We start from the raw sequence: 20,768 nt of genomic DNA, 5'->3' as shown, positions 1-20,768 counted from the left end.
GTAAAGCATACAAGTCATTCGACACTGCGCAGGTAGCCTTTCGGTCAGAAGTTTTCTCGAAAATCTATATCCGCCAGAAATAGCTGCAAAACTATGCACGCCAAAGTATTAATGTCTTGCCTCCATCATTTGGACTATTTTCTCAAAACGAACATAACAAAGCCCCTTTCTACATCGTTAGCGGCACATCCGACAACATTCGTAAGGAATAACCACGTTTCTTGAACCCGACGCATAAAATGCCCGATAAACATATCTCCTTTACCTTGCTCATGCGTTTTGTCGGTAAGGCCTCTTGTACGAGCGGTTCGGATTTGATCCGCCGAAAGCATGCCCATACAGATGAAGTCGTTCTTTCTGATTTCTCGTGGGACTTTTTTCTTGTAATTACACTTGATGTGATGTAGCGCGTCGTGAAGCAACATTACTGTGCCGTCTATGTCACAAATCAGTATGCCTTCCGGATCACGATGGCCGACAGCCCTTCTTGTGTAAACTGTGTCTGTGAAGAGACAATCAGACATCTCTGGTGTGAGTGCCCTGTCTTTGTGAACAAAAGACGTAAGCTGCGTTGTCCTCAGGACCACCTTGATCCTCGCCCTTTCACAGAGGCCAAGATCCTAGGTCCATGGCCACAACAGTCGACTGCCATCAAGGCTTACAAAGCACTGTTTCGTTTTTTTTTTGTTTTTTTTTTTTGCGAGAGTCTGCCTTGATTGACAGATTGTGACTGTGTTTCCCGTTCCCTCTCTCTTCCCTCTTTAGTCCTCTCATTCCCTTCCCCAGTGCAGGGTAGCCAACCGGAAACCTTTCTGGTTAACATCCCTTCGTTTCCCCCCTCTCTGTATCTATCTACACTTCATTCAATTAGCATGTTTTATTACCAAAAAGGATGGTTGAAGAATCGGCGGAATTACGACTGCGCGCAAGGGAAAAGCGTTCGCAAAATACTTCAGTGTACATTCCGGACAGTATCTGTGCAGAGAGTACGGCGTACAGTCCTGGTCAAAAGTCTTAAGGCCAAAGGCTTTTCGCTTCAGCTCCATCACAGAGCCATTACGGCACTATTAAAGACCGAGGGACCTTGAAATCCAAGCAGAAGGTTTCTTCTGGGTGTAGAGAAGCTTCTTGTTTAACTTGTGTTTCAATAATCTTCTACACGGAGCATTCTAGGGACATTCATTTCGCTGTAGCCGAACTTTTTGGCCTTAGGACTTTTTGACCAAGACTGTACCTCCTTCAGTTCATTGTGTAGTTAGTTTAGTCGGCTTCTGTCTACCAGGGTCCACAGTCGAAGGGACTCGGGAAAAACACTGTTACCAAACAGACGAGTTTGAAGTACATTGTTTTCCCTCGGAATGTGTCTTCGGAATGCGTTTGCAAGGAACGGCAGCCCAGATAGTCACTTCCATTTCCTCCTCCCCTTCTCTTTCTCTCCGACCGTGCACAGAGGTAATGTCACAACCCGAACAAAGCGGGTGCCACGAGGAGAGGCGTCACGAGGACATGTTCCCTCTGCGCAGGCGTGGACATATCCGGCCCTGTCCTCGAAAGTTTCCCGAAGTAAACATACCGCGAGGCTTGGCCCTCAGACCAGACGGTGGCGAGCGCAGCTTTGTATCATTTTCCTCCCCACAAATTGTGCCAGCAACAGCGATGTAAACTTTAAAGACTCAATCGATCCAGTGCCTCTAACAATGAACAGTGTTCTAGGTCCCTTAGCCTACCTTAGACAACAAAGACATGCAATGAACTATTTGTTCGCATATCTAAATGACAATGGATATCTTGAAAAGCTCTAATTTCACCTCGCATGTTACCTTCATTTATTCTTCGCGCAGTGAACTTTGTTCGCCAATTTTTCGGATTGTGTGCTTCATCCCTGCATACGTTGCATCATTACTCGCCGATGCGCCTTACTATGCATTAAATGGCCGTATTTCAGCTTCTCCCCTTTTTATTGCTTTTATTTTACTTTTTCCGCACCGCTTTCCTTCCGTATTTGCCTCCCAAATTCCCTTCCCCATGCAGAGTAGCATCCCAGTGATTTTTAAACGACGGCTAAATTCTCTGTTCTTCATTAACGGGTTTCCTTTCTCTCTCTCTCTCTCAGAATAGTGAGCGCTAATGCCTAGAAACAAAAGTGAAAAATAAGCCTGTTACCAACTGAATGAAAAGTGACAGATCGGACTAGCTGGTGCTTATATGTCGTTTCGGAGGCGAAAAAATTTGACACCGACACAAAGAGACATACAGCGTCAAACACTTCAGCTGTATGGCGCTGTGTGCGTGTCCCTGTGTCCATCTCAAATTGTAGCGCTTCTGAAATGGCCTGACTGAAACAGGCAGACGAAATTTCGCCGTCGGTATTTACGGCACGTCCGCCACGATACATTCTTACGTTGGATTGAGAAAATTGGAGTAATATGACTAACGGGCAAATATCTCGCCAACATCAACTTCGTCAGAGGACTGTCCAGTAGTCTTGTTGCCAAGGGTAGCATGAGAGTTTTCGCAGCTTCCGCCCGCCCTCACCGTTCGATGGCGTTCCATGTCACACTCACGGTAATACAGAACGTACTACGTCCGCCCCTGTGGACGAGGGCGGCGCTGGTGACTACACTCAAAGTTTCGTTACACGAGAACCTAAACCCACCCCGAAAGCAAATGATTGGACAAAAAATTCGAAGGTCGTAGGTTCGGATATCACCGGCGGCATGCGATTGTTTTTCTTCCGCTTTCTAATCAATTATCTTTACGCGATCAAATTATTACACCATTAATCTCCGGTGAACCACACCATATAATAAAAAAAAGAAACATTCCCCTATGCCCCTTGGTTTCGGTGGCTGTTGGCTTCCTGCCTATGTAAAAAATTGAGAGGTGAATTCAGACGCACGACAGGCGGTGAACAGGCTTGCCGTAATGCCAGGGATAAAATCATGAATATATGCTCAACAGTGTGGCGATAGAGCGAAAGTTTACGAATGGAGGTGGTGCAAACGTAATTTTGAGTACTGGCCTCAGGATCTCGGTCGACACGGGGCAGTCTAGGAAGGACTCAACGATGTAACAGAAACAACAATCGTGAAGAGGGCAGCGTACCCGCAGCTGCAAGCTCTCCGGGCCGCGGGGCGAAATATTCTTACCGGGAATGTACCGGCCCCGGTTGTCTTCTCTACCCGGCCATGAGCGAATTCGGCTGCACTCTTGCATAATGCGCAGGGAAGCCTTCCTTCAGGCTGGTCACGAACGAAATCCGCTCGTTGCCGCTACTGTACTACATTACGACTGAAGGTGACCCCAAGTAGAAGGCGCTGAAAAAAAAAACACTCACAGCACGATTACGATATTCGATCATGTGTTATTACAGCGAATCTGTTTGAGTGAAGTTCTGTTAGGTTTTTTGTTAGTGCGCTAGCACTTATAGTGGCCATTCTTCGCATTTCAGCATTGTGTGTTTCGCGATTTGTTTGTTTGTTTGTTCGTTTGTTTGTTTGTTTGTTTGTTTGTTTGTTTGTTTGTTTGTTTGTTTGTTTGTTTGTTTGTTTGTTTGTTTGTTTGTTTGTTTGTTTGTTTGTTTGAAGCTGGTTTTGCGCCAGGCTGCTCACCTGTCCACCAGCTGGTGGGCAACCTGCCCACCGTGTCGGCTGGCAGCCCATGTAATCGTGAGAGGCCGCTCCGGAAGAGCAACCTGGGTCGCAACCCAACCCAAGTCCCACCAATGGCAACACCAGCGACAGCACCTTCCTTCTGCCACTGCGCCAGTGCTCACCTGCCCACCGGGTGGCTTACTTGCCGAGGTGCAGCCGGTGGTAACCAGGCGAGAACCTGGGGCTCTAATTAGGCGGCGCTACCCCTAAGCGCACCGAGCAAAGCGGAATGAGCAGCAGCGGTTAGAAGGAGAACGTGATTCGAATGATGCTTTGCACGGTAGCTCAACGGAAGAAGTTGCGGTGGTAATTAGGCGATAGCCTGGTACCACCTAGTAGGTCGTAGCTCCAAACGAGAATTGACGCCATGCTAGCCCACACATCCGCATTTCGCCTAATTACCCAAATCGACTGGCATTTTTTTTCTATGCAATCTGAAGTATTACAGCGGCTTTCAAAGCAAGGTCTTGCCCATGTCCGCGTTGCGCTTTTGCGCGGGCGACGCGTTTACGATTACCTTAATTACCCGACTCAAGCGTGCACCCTATTTTCATGTTTGAGAAAATGGAACAAAAAAGAACACATTTTCTGCAGAAGCCTGGCGACATTCTTGTCTCCTTTCGTGCTCGTCACTCTCCCGATAATTTTTCCTCGTTGTCATCGCGGCGAGTTCACCTCAGAGCAACAGACGCGTAACAACGCAGTTGCAGGCAAATGGAAATCAATGGCTGTAACACAGAACACATTCCAAGCCTTCCACTCTCGCGTGAGGCCCGGCTGGCCAGCCCTGCAAGCGGGAAACCGAACTGCCAGCGGTCCTGTTGCATCGGATTACGGCGCGACGCCCGCTCTGCAGGTGTTACCAGCAGTGCAGTCACTAACCGGAAGTTTCCCCTCGCACTACCTACCGCTTGTCTGGGAAAGCGACCGCCATCACGAGCGAGCTGGGTAAATAGTGCGCAGCTCGAATTTTCGTCATTGGAACCGATCTGTATGTAAATTTACTACGTTTTCAGACACGTGGAGCTCCATGAATCCTGGCGGGAGAGAGCACCGGCACGGGGTGTGTGAAAGCCGCGGCTCGGCTCCGCAATTTCGGGTGGTCACAGTCGTAAGAAAAGTGAGACTTATAGCGGCAGCATACGTGGTTCGGTGTCCGAGTGACGTGCAGGTGTCATGCGTGGAGAAAACAGAAAGCTAAGCGTAGACAGCTGGGCTAGTTGGCGGTTTGTCCATGCTGCCTGGTCTCTCTCTCTCTCTGTTCGTGTGTTTATGTGCGCTGAGAAGACGAGTCAAGTAAGTTTTGTCCGTAAATCTCGACGAAGTGCACCCTGGACAGTTCCCGCTTTGTTTTCCATTCGCCGCGTTCGATAATGTTCGTCCTTATAAGCTACGGAATGCAAGAGCGCCGCTAAAGTGCAAAGACGAAGTTCCTGCGCTATACATGATCAAAGAGCGATGTTTCCCGCTCCCATATTTCAACAGGGCGCCAGAGAGTCCGAAAAAAAAGTAAATAACGTCCGACACCCGGCTCAGCGCTCCAGCCATTTTGCTGCCACTCCATTTCCAGCGAACACTTCATGAACGCACTCGGTTATAAGAGGAATTAGTATGTGTCTGAGCTGCTTTTGTTGTTGGAGTGAGCCATCTACCCAGACAACTAGGGTACAAGTTTTGGAGGGAGATGGTGTAAGACGCTGGATAGTGGTCTTGTGCGGCGGCAGTTCCACATCATGTCGGTGCTGGATGCAATTCCATTCATTTGAGACAGGAAGGGCATCAGACAGCCGCTGCATATAGTGTGTGCACTGGGGAGTACTCCTTGATATTTGAGTTTGCGCGGTGCGCAACATGGCGCCCACATCGCGCGCGAATCTTGCAAGGAAGGGGACGGAGTCGTAGTGTGCTACCGCAGCCCTTGGAGGATGGCTGTCTTCCCTTCGTGGGCGGGACTGACCTGATCGATATATACTCTGTTGGAAGGATGCGGCTTCGAGTAAATTACCCCAACTGCGACTTGAATGGAACTGCCATACTGCGCACGTGGAAATGCGAGCGCGCAGGCCGGAAAGACTGCGAGAAAATGAACATACTACCTGGACGCCAAGCTTCTGGGCCATTCTTTCCAAACTGTGGAACACACACAACGTAAGTAAAATAGCTGACAATTTGAAAAGTGCGGTGTCGCGGAAGCATAGCGTAAAATAACCTTTTTAGAACCAGGGCCATACTTGCAGCCCAGGCGTCCGTGAAATCAAAAATCAGGTTCTGCAACCAGAAGCCCGACAGGCTACGCCCTTGATAAAAGCCGTACCCTTGTCCATGGTGCTAAAAGCATCTGTGATCTGATCATCCATTGAAGTGCGCTCGCTTTGAAAGGTTATATATACCAGGACAAAACAAATCGCTAACACACCTAACAGTCCTGATCACAGTACATTACGCTTCATAATGTGCTTCCAGCAAAATTTGACACCACGCTACGGAAGGTTCCCGAAACTCCCTGCGGTTAACAAAATGCATCTGGTCAAAATATTTGGCCCAGTGAAAACTTTAAGGCCACTTTAAATATTAATGTAAAAGACAAGCTCCCCTCAGTTGGCGGATCAGATTTAGATGTTTTCAGCGCCAATACCACGAACATATGGCTTTTAGCAAATATTATATACCCTCCGGCAGCGCGAGTGGGTTTCTAGATTCGGAACAGCCTTTTTACCTTCACCGATACGTGCGCTGCAACAAAGGCTGTCGTTCCAAATACCCTTGTTTGTCACAAGCTTCTCCCCATTGAAAACCAAGTGAAAAGAAGCAGTGCCACAAATGCCCTTAGAAAATCCATACAACGCACGCGCCGAAGCTGTGCCATAAAAAATGGTACGGCTGAAAGCAGTAGACTGCTCCTTCTCTGTTTTTCTCGCCGTTGTCAAAACCTCGTGAAGTAAACTGAGCCGCAATGACGAAGAACCGAATATCCACCGGAACAAGGAAGGGAAACGTTAGAGGCGGTCTTATACTGCAGTAAAGTATGGCCCTGGTCAAAACACTTCGGATCACGCCTAAAAACTACAAACATCTCACAAAGTGCGGGCGACGGTTATCTTCACTCTACAGTCTAATGCAGGGGTTTAGAGGTGCCATCAGCGCCTCGCTAGAGGCCTGTAAAGCGAACAGTGTGGCCCCAAGTGTTTTGACTGAAGTCGTACAGGTCTCACGATCTCGAAAAGATGGCCCCTGAGCTCGGAGTCGAGATAATGTGTCTGGCTTGTCGCAAACTTGCTCGCCTGTGTACTCGCATTTTGAAAAGCACAAAATTTAATATGTGCCGCGGTCGTGTAGTTTATTCCATCGCACTGTTTTGCGACAACGTCAGTGGAAGAACTGACGGCAGCTCTCTTGTAGCAGCTTTTGTAGCAGAAGAAATTGCAATTCGTAGCAGCGATTACAGGTTTTGTTGCAGAAAAAATGGCATTTTGTATCAGACGTTTCAGCTTTTCTAGCGAATCAAAATTGCGTTTCGAGAACAACATCAGTCGTTGCAGCACATAAAGAAAAGAGAGCCGAAGCGAAATTTTGGCTTTTGGCGCCGGCACGTTCAGATGTTCACTATGGGCACAGTAGAAGAAAAAATTAAACACCGTAAACCGACGTACCCTCAGTGCAGCGCTCCTTTTTTTTTCAGAAACATTCTAAAATGATCAAATGAAAAAAAGAGAGATTTTGTTGAGCAGAGTAATTTTTCTTCAAAGTGATAATAAGGAGATATTTGTACACAATCAACACAAAATGGATGACAACCTTGAAACTAAGACCTGCAGGTATTTTCTTTTCTCTTTCAATTATAATAGCTCGGACAATGCCACTGGTGAAATAACATCAGAGATTGTATCAAATGGCCACGAAACAGTGCGTTGCTGACGACACAGAACGAGAACCTCGCAAAATGAACGAGAAGCGACATCTCGGCCCTACAAGGCGAACGGCACCGTCCCTTCCAAGTACCCCAGCAATTCCTGGAGAGCAGCGCAGGCAGAGGGATTGTGCCCAGTTGCTGCTTTCTATACGATACATAGCCTGTTTACTGTTCGTACCATAGAGTTTCTTACTATTACCTAGAGGGAAAGCTGGCGGCGCTGCACTTCAGCCACCATGGACGCTCAAAGCATCATGGGGCTGTGAGCTACTTGTTGCGAGACAGTCGTAGTTTTTCAGGAACACGGAGTGTCATTACTAAGATGTTTCATTCCAAAAACGCTGTTCGTGTATGCGCAGACGACTTTCGTGCGAACGCAGTGTGCAAAAGTCATAGTAGTGAAAACGCGACGACACACGACGCCAATAAAAGGTTCTACTCTTCCGAAATGCCATTAAAAAACCTCTTAAAGTATCTAAGCAACAACATCTTTTTTTTAAACATATTTACTTTTAAAAGTGCGCCTGTTAATTACGAAATATTTGTTTTTGTAGTGTTCATCACCTGGCCAATAGGAAAGCTAGTCATCTCTTATTTTGGGCAAACTTTGCACTTAAATGCTTTTCTGCTCATTTATTGCAATCATTAGACAAGATATTGAATGTTAGGACATTCGTAGTTATCGAACAGCTTTATTTTTCTATTATTTTTTGGCCAAAAGTTGCAGTTCCGCAACAAGTAGCTCACCACCCCATGATGCTTTGAGCGCCCATGGTGGCTGAAGTGGTCTCGAGGGGTCGCCATGCAAACTCCCATAGACGTGCCGCCAGCTTTCCCTCTAGGTAATAGTAAGAAACTCTATGGTTCGTACACCAGCTCCGCTGCACGGAGCCCTGTGATGTTAGGTTATAAATGCAGTCGTATTTGAACGATAACTGGCTCGACAAAATTGGCTTTTTTGGATAGTTACGGGCACTGGAAAGGTTGCTTTGCCTGCATGCTTTTGGAAAGCGCATGTAAATTGGCACGATGTAGCCAAATTTTGCCGAGCCACAGCGCCGAGGATAATTGCGTTTTCGTAGTTCTAAAAACTGATATGGCTATTACTAACGACCGGCTACAGATCTCTATTTACAACTAGGCGCCTAATACCCCTGTCACACTAGCAAATTTAATGTCATTCGAACCCAATGGCATTCGATGCATCGAATGTCATTCGGTCTCTTTCGGTGCTACACGGAAAAAAATAATGTCATTCGAAAATGATGGCATCGACGATCAGTGAAAAAAAAAATAGTCGAACTGAACGACATCAGCGCGCATAAAATATATTTGAAATTGTTGTGCAGTGTTTCAAAAGTGGGTTAGAACATTTGTGTGCCGTATTATAAGCTTAAAATATTATTTGCGGCCATTCTGCACCACTTTAGCCATCAAAAACCAAGCCAAGTACAAAGTCAACCGCAAATCCGATGAATGTAAACAAACAAAATGGCTGACATGGCGGCGCGCGGACACGCGCGGAGCTTGAAAATGGCTTCCTAAAGGTGAACTGCTCAGTTACGTCTTTAAGTACCTTCGAGCTTAACGAACGTGGCACGCCAACCAACAAGAATCACGCATCCCAAAATGACCGACGGTCGCGGAAAAGACGCTGCTTCACGCTCGGCCGCTGCGGTAGGCTGCTGAGACCGAGAGTAAAGGCGGGGACACATGTGCGAAAAGTGCGTGCGATTCGCTGCGGCGCGTCGTTGCGACCGTCGTCGCAACGACCGAACGCAGCTCGTCGCATGCGTCCAACCTGCTGGATGCCAACGACGAGCCGCATGCGACAAACGCAACGACGGGAAGCAGGAGCCAATGCGAGCGCAGAGAGCGGCAGCGTCATGATGACGTAGAGCGCGATGCTCAGGGCGCTCGGGGCCGAGCCATCCCGTCTTCCGGTGTCATAAAAACGAGCTAAAGTGTGTTCTTGACTTAAATAATAAACCCTGGGATGAGAAATGTGAAAGAATATGTCATTTTTGAGGATCGCTGACCAATACTGAGCTGCTGCTAAAGGTAACGACTGCGATACAAGCAAACTTCTTTCCACAACCGCTTCGCAGCTGCCGCTGGCCGGCTCGCCTGGCGCCCGCTCGCTTCGCTGCCGAAGGCGTCGCGGAAATTGACCGTATTATTACTTTATTGTGAGATCATGCTGTTGACAGTAGAGCGATGTGTGGAGTAGGCCTTTTATTATAGCTCAGGCGACTTTCGAAGCGCCGGCCGCTGCGGCTTCGATACGAAAGAGGCTATAGGCCTAGCGACGACCACGGCTGCCAGGCAGTAGCAGAGCTCGTCGCCCAGAGCGCCCGCGAGCGGTGCCGTTGCCGAAAGCTCGCAACATAAGCAGGCATGCTTTGTCGCTGCTCGAGCAGACTTTCTGATAACAAGGCAATCTTGTATTTTCTTGGGATATTTGTACACGATCACAAGCAGCGCTGAGGCACCGCTGCACGGCGGCGAAGTGTGACAGCGGTTGTGGGCGGAGCTTGGGTAGAGCGGCGCAGCGATGCTCACCGCTCCGTGTGTCCCTGCTTGCAGTGGGATGGCAGATCGCACGCGACGATCGGTGCGGCGCGTCGGCGAAGTTGTCGCACATGTGTTCCCTGCTTAACAGCTATCCATGACAGCCTCTAGTGTGAACAGATTCACACAAACATTAACTTTTTTTAGCAGAACTAAATAAATGCACTTTCTAAGTTTGGCAGTGTGCACACTATATTATTCCCGTCGCTTGTTCCTGCTGCGTATCTGGTGTCCAGAGTACGCATTCGGTTCGAGATCGGATGCGAATGAGTTAGGGGAACTCATTCGATGGCGAATGTCATTCGAACCTAATGACATTACATGTTCCCGTGTAGCAGTCGTTTAATGACATTAGGTGCCAATGTCATTCGATTCGAATGACATTAAATTTGCTAGTGTGACAGGGGTATAACTCTGCTAGTTCAGAAGTTAATTATTAAAAATTAGTTGACGAGCTTACTACTAAAGAGGATTCATCGGTTTTCTGGTGTCCGCCAACACTATGCTGAAAAAGGCACATATTTATCTCAAGAACCTATTTTTTAGAATTATTGAAAGTCTTCCCTGAAACACCTGGTATAGTGTTTCTGTGCTGCTGTAAATACGTGCAGTGGTCGCTCGAGCACGGTCATAATGCGGATAGTGCCTGGATACTCGCACGCGAGCGGCGGAAACATCTGTATATATCGTGTATAAAGCTTTCGCTTCTACCCTCTCCCTATCGCTCAGCTCTGTACTTCTCCTTGCTGTCCTCTTCCTGTCCCCCTATTCCCGCCGGCCGAAGCTCGAGTACATTAGACAGCAATTGCCGCGGCTAGAAACATATTTTCCTTCCTTTTTGTAATTTTTTTTTTTGCACTAAGAAACCATAACTACCATGGTTCACATAAATTCACGCACGAAACTGATGATGATGATGATAACTGAAGCAAGCGCAGTTTGGTGAAAGAGCGCCATATGCACTAGCTATTTCGTCCCACAGGCTGGAGTCGCAGACCCATTTGCCAGCATTTCGCCCCAGATAAGCCGAGCACCATGCCATTGAAAATTTTGTGCCCACTATATCATCGACGGGTATATGGCGGCACTGGGGATCGAACCCCGCACCTCCTGCATGTGAGGAGGATGCTCAGACCAGTCACCGCTACTGTACGCGCTCAACTGCCTACTCTTGTTATCACCGGCAAAAAAAGTTGCATTTAATCAACGGCGGTGAATCAAAACCGAAAGACAAAAAAAAAAGCCGAAGTTCACGCAAACTGTGCTTTTTATGCGAATCATACTACTTTAGCTACCACTTCAGCCCTTCACCGTGGTTATGCGCCTCCAAATCACGTGATACATGACGTCACACCACGTGACACGATGACGTCACGACAGTAGAGAAACGGGGGCCCACTTCGCGCCGTCGCTGTGGTTGTGCGCCTCCAAATCACGTGATACATGACGTCACACCACGTGACACGATGACGTCACGACAGTGGAGAAACGGGAGCCCACCTCGCGCCGTCGCTGTGGTTGTGCGCCTCCAAATCACGTGATACATGACGTCACACCACGTGACACGATGACGTCACGACAGTGGAGAAACGGGGGCCCACCTCGCGCCGTCGCTGTGGTTGTGCGCCTCCAAATCACGTGACACGATGATGCCGCACCACGTGACACGATGACGTAACGTCAGTGGAGAAACGGGGGCCCACCTCGCGCCGTCGCTGTGGTTGTGCGCCTCCAAATCGCGTGATACATGACGTCACACCACGTGACACGATGACGTCACGACAGTGGAGAAACGGGGGCCCACCTCGCGCCGTCGCTGTGGTTGTGCGCCTCCAAATCGCGTGATACATGACGTCACACCACGTGACACGATGACGTCACGACAGTGGAGAAACGGGGGCCTACCTCGCGCCGTCGCTGTGGTTGTGCGCCTCCAAATCACGTGATACATGACGTCACACCACGTGACTTGATGACGTCACGACAGTGCAGAAACGGGGGCCCACCTCGCGCCGTCGCTGTGGTTGTGCGCCTCCAAATTACGCGACACGATGATGCTTCGCATTCTCCAGGCTTAACCAAGTTAAGCCTCAGCCATTTTTTTTTGTTTCCACAGCGTCAGCAGAATAGCACTCACTTGGCGGAAATGTCGCTGCCTGCGTGCGTTAGCCTGCATCCACCACCCTTCAACCACCTACACCCACTTACACCCTTCAGAACGCCTCCGCGCACCAGAAGCCCACACGCAGCAGCGAGACAAAAAAAATCGACAGCAACATCAAATTCAAAGGCGCAACGGGAAGGCGATGAATGCAAAACCGAAATGTACAGCCAATACTGGGTTTATCGCATCACATCGTACGATCGCGGGTCATTTTTTTTTCACCCGGGCCATATGACAGCAGACGGCGCACACTCTAGGGCGCTGCTACTGCTTCTGTGAACCTGCACCCAGCCTCCGCGGGTACCAGTCAGCATACCTGACGAGTTGAGAACATTCCGCACTCCTTAAAGCGTGCCATCAGCAAACGCTGTACGAAGCAGCTCACGGATCTAGTCAATTTCGGTGCACGGACACTTCGCCTGCTCTCGTAATCCCCTTTCGAAGATCCCGAGAGCTAAACGAATATCAGCCTGGCTGCAGCATACCCAGCAAAGTAAGCGTCAAAAGCAAGGCACCTGGTCGCAAACGCAAAGCACGAACGTTGACGATGGCATGCGATTAAACTGATATATCCGAGACAGAGGCCACAAAGTAAATGCACAGGCGGTGACGCTAAAGATCAGCAAGATACGCTCGTAAAATCCTCAAAGAACTGTCCACGAACACGTCGCTGTTTGTCGGCAGTTATCAAATCCGGCACGCATTTTTCGCACCGGCTCAGGCCATACTGGTACTCCGCGCAATGTTCAGGAATATAAAGCCAAACAGTCGTACGGAGCATCACACCACACCACAAATCTACATTACGGCGCTAACCCCCTTGCAGCCCTTTAGAAATACCTCGACGGAAAAAAAAAAAAACAAAGGCCTTTCATCACCACCTCACCGCTTTTAGCCCACGCTCGAGTGGCCACAGCCGGTCTGGTCACGATCGACGATAAAAGGAACGAATGGACACAGCAATAGCTGAGCGCTTCTTCCTTAAACGTAAAATACCGCACGCCGTTGAAACTAGGACGCAAAGGTTAAGGCGCAGTGACTTAACAGATCTCAAAGGGGCGCGCGTGACTTCACAGGTCTCGAAGGGGCACTTTCGGGGGCTCCTTGCTAAAATGAGCTTCTCGTCCTATACTGCTTCCATGGGACTGACCGGTGGTCAGCGCAAACAACTACGGGTGAAAATCTCGCAATTTAGACGCCATTACGCCATCCAAGTTTAGCCCGGCAATCTGCACCAACGATGCAGGAATTCGATAAAAAAACTGCGACGCACTCTCACTAAGCATGCGTAGACGTGAAAAAAAAAATGCAGTGAGACGCTGCAACACAGAGGCAGGCGTCGCACGCGTCAAGCCGTGTCGTAAAGAAAAAAAAACAGGGATGGCTGGACCACGAAAACAAAGTAGCCAGAAGGAAATTACGCGAGATTGCCTAGTTGTCGTGAAGTATTTCAAAACGTTATTTTTTTCTCAAGCGAGTGTATTACTCTTCCAGTCACTTTTCCTTCTTCCCACTTAGTCCAGCCTTACAGGAGAGCCCAGTCGTCCATCCTGATCTGGGCGTGTCACAAGACGCTATTGTTTGGAAGTCGGGAGAAACTCGCTTTAAAGTCGAAGGCTCAGTTCTGAGAAAAGTAAAGGCACATAGGCGACAGGAGACAGAAACTTCGCTTCGGTTTATCGAGGTTCACATTACAACACGAACAGAAAAGTTTCGTGAGCAAGCACAGAAACGCGACAAAAGAAAGTGTGACAAAGAATTCACGCGACGAAACTGTGCGAGCTCACTATCATTACAAGGACACCCTGAGCACTAGATTGTATGCGAGCATATTACTCGCATTTTTGCAAGCAGCTTCGAATTGCTGCTGTTATTGCAAATAACACGTACACAACGCCTTTAAGTGCAGAAACTCAGCCTTAGCCAACATCCAGCAGTCATCGGCGCCGAGTTCTTGCACTTATAAAATACCAACAGGCTACCAACTAGAGCGCAGTCAACAGCGATTCAGTTTCATTAATGACCCGGAATTTTTCTGCACATCAACAGCTTCTGCAATTACAGACACATATTTGGAATGCGACATAAGGGCATGAGTTTGTCTATGATCGCGGAGTGAAAAAATCAGAACCTTGCGGAGTGAGATTATAAGAACTGCTGGCCAAGCTGACACCGTCGTGCTCCGAAGGCCGAAAAAAAAAAACCTACTATGGTTTCTGGCCCCCCGTATACGAATGAATGCGCTGGCAAGCGCCAGAAGGTGTTTCTATATTGTGTTTACCAATATAGTGTGAGTACTGTTCGTGTATATATATCGGACACAACACGCGCAGTAACTGTATATTTCTAATACTTGTGTGGCTCTTTATTTCTTCACAGAAGGTGCGTACCATTAGCGCTAGTTCCAAGACGCATAGCATTACCTGGTGTTCAGTGAAATACAATGCTCGATACGCACGCTCCTCCAGCTGGCGCCGCTTAGCCTCTGTTTCTCGCGCTCGATGTGCAGAGTATTAGCGAATGCGACTGAGGACAGCGGACCTCACTGCCCATCGTTCATACCGATTCCGTTCAAAAAACGCTGCCCAAGCCGGGCTTGAACCCACGATCACATGGACATTCAGCAGCAGAACGCCACACTCACTGAGCTATACCGCAGCAAGAGGTGGCAGGCTGCGAAAGCCTAGACACGTGTCCCTAAAGGTAATAATATTGCGCAGTACAGTGCACCTGCGAGAAGCACTGCTCATTTTAATGCGTTAGAATCAGAAGTCCCATTGTGAAGAAAAAGCGTCCGGCGTCCGCCGGCGTAGTGTTGTGTCCACTTGTCACCTGCGACGGTTGGCACAGGGAAGGGCAGGTGGCAGGGGGTAAAAAGGAGGGACGAAGATCCCCTTTCCACTTTAGGGATGAGGAGGGAAAGGCCGGAAGGTGGCTGGCTGGCACGAGAAGAACATCCAAAAAAATTACTGCAAAACTGACGAGAAGCAATATATACAGGGTCAATTATGAAAGTAATGCGCATGATTTTATTATGACGCCACTATCCATGGCAGCGCGATAAAACCGGTCGGGAAATGTGGCGAGGATTCTGCCCTGCCAACGCAGCCGGTCGCCAGTTTACTCCGAGCAGTGTGAGCGGATAACATGGTGCGATGGAGCGTTCGCTTGAACAGCGACACGCTTTCAAGTTTTGCGTGAAGCTTAAAAAGAGTGCAACCGAAACATTCCAGATGCTTCAAGAGACCTTCAAGGAGAACTGCTTTTCAAAGTCACAGCCGAAAGATGGCACAAGGAGTTCAAGGAGGGCCGGGAGGAGGTCGCCGACGAACCCCGTTCTGGACGCCCAACAACGGCCAGAACCAACGAAAGCGTGATTCGTGTGCGCGAAGTTTTCCCTTCCGACCATAAAATGAGCATCCAGCAAATTTCTGACACCCTACACATGCCCACATTTGCGGTACATGCGACAGTGACCGAGGAGCTGCAAATACGCAAGGTCTGCAGGAAGCTTGTGCCGAAAGCGTTGACGGAGGATCAGAAAAAAACTTAAGAGTTTTGCGCTGTCAAGAATTGTTAAATTTGATTCAAAATGAGCCGGACTTTCCTAACTCTGCCCTAACCAGAGACGAAAAATTCAGGGGGCACTTTGACTGTCCAAAGTGCGTTTTCCGCACAACTTTGACTGCTTCAGTGACACTGGTGGCGTCACATATAATTGAGTACTAATTGACAAAACACTAATTAATGGTTAATGACTGATTAATGCATGCATACTAATTAATTGCTAATTAATGACACTTAAGCTTCGCCTTTAGGAGTGGAACGCGACAGCGTGTTGTAGCGCTGCCAGGGAGTCCACCATAGAACGCCATCGCCCATTCGATTCTACGCGCTCGTCGGTAAATTGGTTTTTGAGGAAAGGAAATGTATCTGTCTCTCAAATCTCGGTGGACACCTAAACCTCGCCGGAAGGGAAGGGAGGAGGATGAGAGTGAGCGAAGACACCATACTCACTAGATGCGCCTTTGTTCACTCCAAACCGTCGAGCTGGCATCGCGGAGTGGATAGCATGCTCGTCTCGCACTCCGAAGACCGGGGTTCGATTCCCGAGCTTGACCAATTTCCTACTGGTTTTTATTTATTGATATGGCCTGACTAGAAAAGTTAATTCGGCTAATTGGGTAATTAAGAAATTAACTAAGCTCAGTCCCGCTTACTTCGAGCATCACTATACGATCCCTTCAATTGGTTGCATGGTTACTAGCCAAAGTACTATTGGCCTCGTTTGAAATTCGCGCACTGTGACGTGACGCTACTAATTCTAAGAGGCACAGCTACTAATTCTAAGAGGCAGTAATAAGCAATTCTGGATAACAAAAAGATTAAACTCAGTTTTGTCTTTATTTTTGTTATTTAATATAATGCAACACTTTTCAGGTGCCTTAAAATTATCAAGTATTGAGGATTATCCAGGCAAATTTTAAGAAAATTCGATGATGATATTTTTTTTAAGTCCACGTCAAAGTTGTCACCTTTTTGACATTTTCGAACTTCGGGCAAATTTGAGGCCATATTGAAAAATATCTGTCAAGTCTACAGCTACAGAACTTGCCTGAGGTAAGTAAAAGTAACTGAAAAATACTGACAAAAATATTAAGTGGGGAGATCTTTCGGCATCTTGCCCTAAGGCTGCCCTGAAAAGTGGCTTTTTTGCACCACATAGCTGCAGAAGCGAAGTTCGCAATTTTTTTACGCAGAAGATTGAGAATTCAAGAAAACATTTTTTCAATTTTTTTAGTATTGTACAAGTTGCAAAGAGTTCCTGAAAAAATGCTGATGTGCGCAAAAAATTTATTGTGCATGTAATGAGGCTTCAAACTTGCAACTTGCGAAGTGCCAAAAACGACACTATCCACCTCTGGTGGCATGCGATTTTTCTCCGAGAAAGCTACGAAGTTTCTTGCAAAACTAAAGTTCATTCCTTTGTGTGGACACATTTGCCCATCACATATAAAAATTTCATTGAAAACAAAAAAAAAATGGTCATGGGACCTCGATTGCCGTTCTTACCTGAACACGCCCACATTGTTACGGGAGTAAACGCCCAGGGCACGGCGTACGCCGACCAAGTGCCCTACGCGGAAGAAGATGAAGCGCGGGGAGCACGCGGAGGAGCGAACGCGCGCAGACTGAGCCTTCTGTTCACTACCCTCTGAGCCGCTCCCATGGATTCTGCGGACAAGACCTGCGGCGCACCAGAGACGCCGACGAGCCGAAAGAATAACGACGAGTCGGCGTACAACCGGAAGCGTCCGATACGGTTCTCAGGCCCGCAGGACATACAGCTTCTACGGGAAGTGGTAAGCCTGAACCCTTTCAAGGACAGTCCTCCGACGACTGCGTGGGGATCAATATCGCGCAATCTCGAGAACGTGCTGTCCATCAGCCCGAGGCGTTGCCGTGAGCGCACCATCCTTATGTTGGACCAGTTCATCAAGGGGCACTCGGCCAGCCTGCAGCGCTTCTGCACCGAGGACGAGTTCGCCGTCAAGGAGCAGCTGCTGCAGCAGGTTCTGCAGCAGTACGAGAGCGGCGCCGGCGGCTACAGCTCGCGTATAGGCGGTGGTCTGGTGAACAACGTGCCAGCGGCTGCTGCGACTGGTGCGCCCGACGAGGAGGAGGACGATTTCGACCTGCACAAGACACGGATCATCCTCCAGGAGGACTCCACGCCCGATCCCTCGGCTGCCGACAGCCTCGAGCCGAGGAGTGAGCCGGACAAGGACGACAGCCCGGAGCACTGCCCTAAGCGTCCGCGGCTTACCGAGGACGAGGTGCTCATCGAGGAGATCAAGGCGGCTGCAGCAGCGGCTGCGGCGGCTGTCACCCCGGAGGAGAGCACTGCCGCCGCGGCCGCCATGGTGGAGAGCACTGCGGCCGAGGCGAGGCACGACGCCGGAAGGGCAGTGGACGTCTCCACGCAGGTGGTCGCCTTCCTTCTCGCCCGTCAGGCCAAGCATGCACAGGTACGCAAGCGCGAGCTGAAGGTTCGCCGTGCGGAAGTTCAGCTCGAGAAGGCTCGGCTGCGGCTGCAGGAGGACAAGCTAGCGCTCGAGAAAGCTCGTTTCGAGGTCGAACGCCAAGAGCGTGAGCTGAGGCTGCATTCCGAGCTGCAGGAGCGCACCGTCTTCATGGAGTTGCTCAAGAAAGTCTTGAGCAACGGACTCAATGGTGTGTGACGCTGCCTCCCTCCCCTCGAAGGTGCCCGTTACACACCCTGGGGCCTCTACGACAGCCGCGGAAGAAAGGCGCCCTGACACCGCTGCATTCAATGGGAGCACTCGATGCTTGTGCAGCGGGCGCGAAGGGCTCACTGGTGTGTGTGACACATGCAGACTTGTTTCTTCTTCTTTTTTAAGAGTATAAATCTTCATTCTATCCTTGTCTGCGCGCGCTCCCCGCGCCTCATCTTCTTCCGCGCAGGGCACTTGGTCGGCGTACGCCGTGCCCTGGGCGTTTATTTCCGCAACAATATTAAGGCGGAAGCCTTTAATGTCTCATCGTTGTCAGCAGCAGTTGTCGACAGAAAATGTCACGCTTTTCAATTGGTGGAAACAGTCGTGACGTCACAGTGCGCGAATTTCAAACGGGGCCAATTGCACCTTGGCTAGTAACCATACAACCAATTGAAGGGATCGTATAGTGATGCTCCAAGTAAGTGGGACTGAGCTTAGATAATTGCTTAATTACCCAATTAGCCTAATTAGCTTTACTAGTCAGGCCATATAAATAAATAAAAGCGATTAAGAAATCGAGCTCAGGAATCGAACCCCGGTCTTCGGCGTGAAAGACGAGCACGCTATCCACTCCGCCATGCCAGCTCGATGGTTTGGAATGAACAAAGGCGCGTCTAGTGAATACGGTGTCTTCACATACTGCCATCCTCCTCCCTTCCCTTCCGGCGAGGTTTAGGTGTCCACCGAGATATGAGAGACAGATACATTTCCTTTCCTCAAAAACCAATTTACCGACGAGTGAGGCGTACAACCGAATGGGCGATGGCGTTCTATGGACTCCTTGGCAGCGTTGCAAGACGCTGTCGCGTTCCACTCTTAGGGGAGAAGCATAACATCTTAACCACACATCACTGACCACACTTTGGGTCAAAAAAGTTCCTCCCTGAATTTTGACGGGTGTCCACCGAGATATGTGAGACAGTTACTGCGTAATTTCCTTTCCTCAAATACAATTTTCATTTTCTTCATTCCGGCTCCTCTTTATCTATCTTCTTTCACTCCCACCTCCCTTTCTCTACGGTGCGGTTCAGGTGTCCACCGAGATGACAGAGAATTACTGCGCCATTTCCTTTCCTTAAAAAGCGTTGCGTTCAAAGGGCAAGGCATCGCGCCGGACGGGTGGTGGCGTTCCGTGGACTCCCTGGCAGCGCTACAACGCGCTGTCGCGTTCCACTCCTAAAGGCGAAGCTTAAGCGTCATTAATTAGCAGTTAATTAGTATTCAGGCATTAAACAGTAATTAACAATTAATTAGTGATTTGCCATCACTTAGTAATTAGTACTCAAAGATATGTGACGCCACCAGTGCCACAGAAACAGCGAAGGTGGTGCGGAAAACGCTTCCGCCTCTACCCACTTTAGACAGTCAAAGTGCCCCCTGAATTTTTTTGTGTGCGTATAAATATATATATATATATATATAATGAGAAGATAAGTATTAGAGAAGAAATTAAAAGTAACGAGAAGACCTCTTGCTAATGTATTATCGTCGCCTAATAATTAAAGGCCATAATAATTTTTAAGTTCGCAAGTCGCCACTAAAACAAGTGCGTGCTCGTTTTCTACCAAGTGATACAAAACATATTCTGAGTCACTGCGGTGTTCTTAATTTCCAACTCAAACGGCTAAAACTCCGTGTCACGCAGCTTATAACGAAGAAGTATTTACACACGTGAGAGTGCTGGCTTGCTTGGATGGCTCAGGCTCCCCACCACAGTCTAGCTATTTCGTGAGCACATGACACGCGAAGGGCACCACGTCGAGACAGACATTCCGATACAGGCCGCGAATCATCCTTCGCCGCCAGCGGTACCGCTCTCGGTGCCTATGAGAAATCGTAAAGCGACCGACCGTGTATACCCACCACACCACCACAACCTCCAAATCTGGTTCGTCTAAACTAACTCTATCTGGGCATTACAGATTGAGGTCCGGTCAGGCGGCATCTTCGAAATGTCCAGCAACCAATAATGGCCTCAACTCAAGTTCGCAGAGCTAGGCTAATCTGCAGGTCCCCAACTTCAAAACGACTCGGCTGTGCCGCTGTTGACCACAGCTGACCATAGCGGCGGCCTATGATGAGAAGTGATAGAATTTATGACCGAAGAGAAGCGGCTAGTTTAAAGCACGCCACACATCGAGACTATTTTCAGCACTGGTGAAACAAACATG

The 20,768-nt window shown here is 48.8% G+C and overlaps 2 protein-coding genes across 5 annotated transcripts in view; one reads left to right on the top strand and one right to left on the bottom strand.

Annotated features, from left to right (window-relative positions):
* Positions 1–20,768, bottom strand: part of LOC149351808 (procollagen galactosyltransferase 1-A-like) — a 294,955-nt gene that overhangs the window by 46,897 nt on the left and 227,290 nt on the right. The window lies entirely within an intron of this gene.
* On the top strand, positions 17,527–18,540 carry LOC149351809 (uncharacterized). The gene has a single exon (XM_089577089.1). It carries the CDS (start codon positions 17,527–17,529, stop codon positions 18,538–18,540), a length of 1,014 nt encoding a protein of 337 aa, XP_089433215.1.

Source organism: Amblyomma mixtum, chromosome 3, assembly GCF_055824585.1.
Source record: "Amblyomma mixtum isolate Tamu chromosome 3, ASM5582458v1, whole genome shotgun sequence".
Lineage (NCBI taxonomy): Eukaryota > Metazoa > Arthropoda > Arachnida > Ixodida > Ixodidae > Amblyomma > Amblyomma mixtum.
This window is presented reverse-complemented; position numbering and strand designations above follow the sequence as displayed.

Bases quoted from the DNA above. Each gene is read 5' to 3' on its own strand.
- LOC149351809 (XM_089577089.1), top strand. From the start codon at position 17,527: ATGGATTCTGCGGACAAGACCTGCGGCGCACCAGAGACGCCGACGAGC.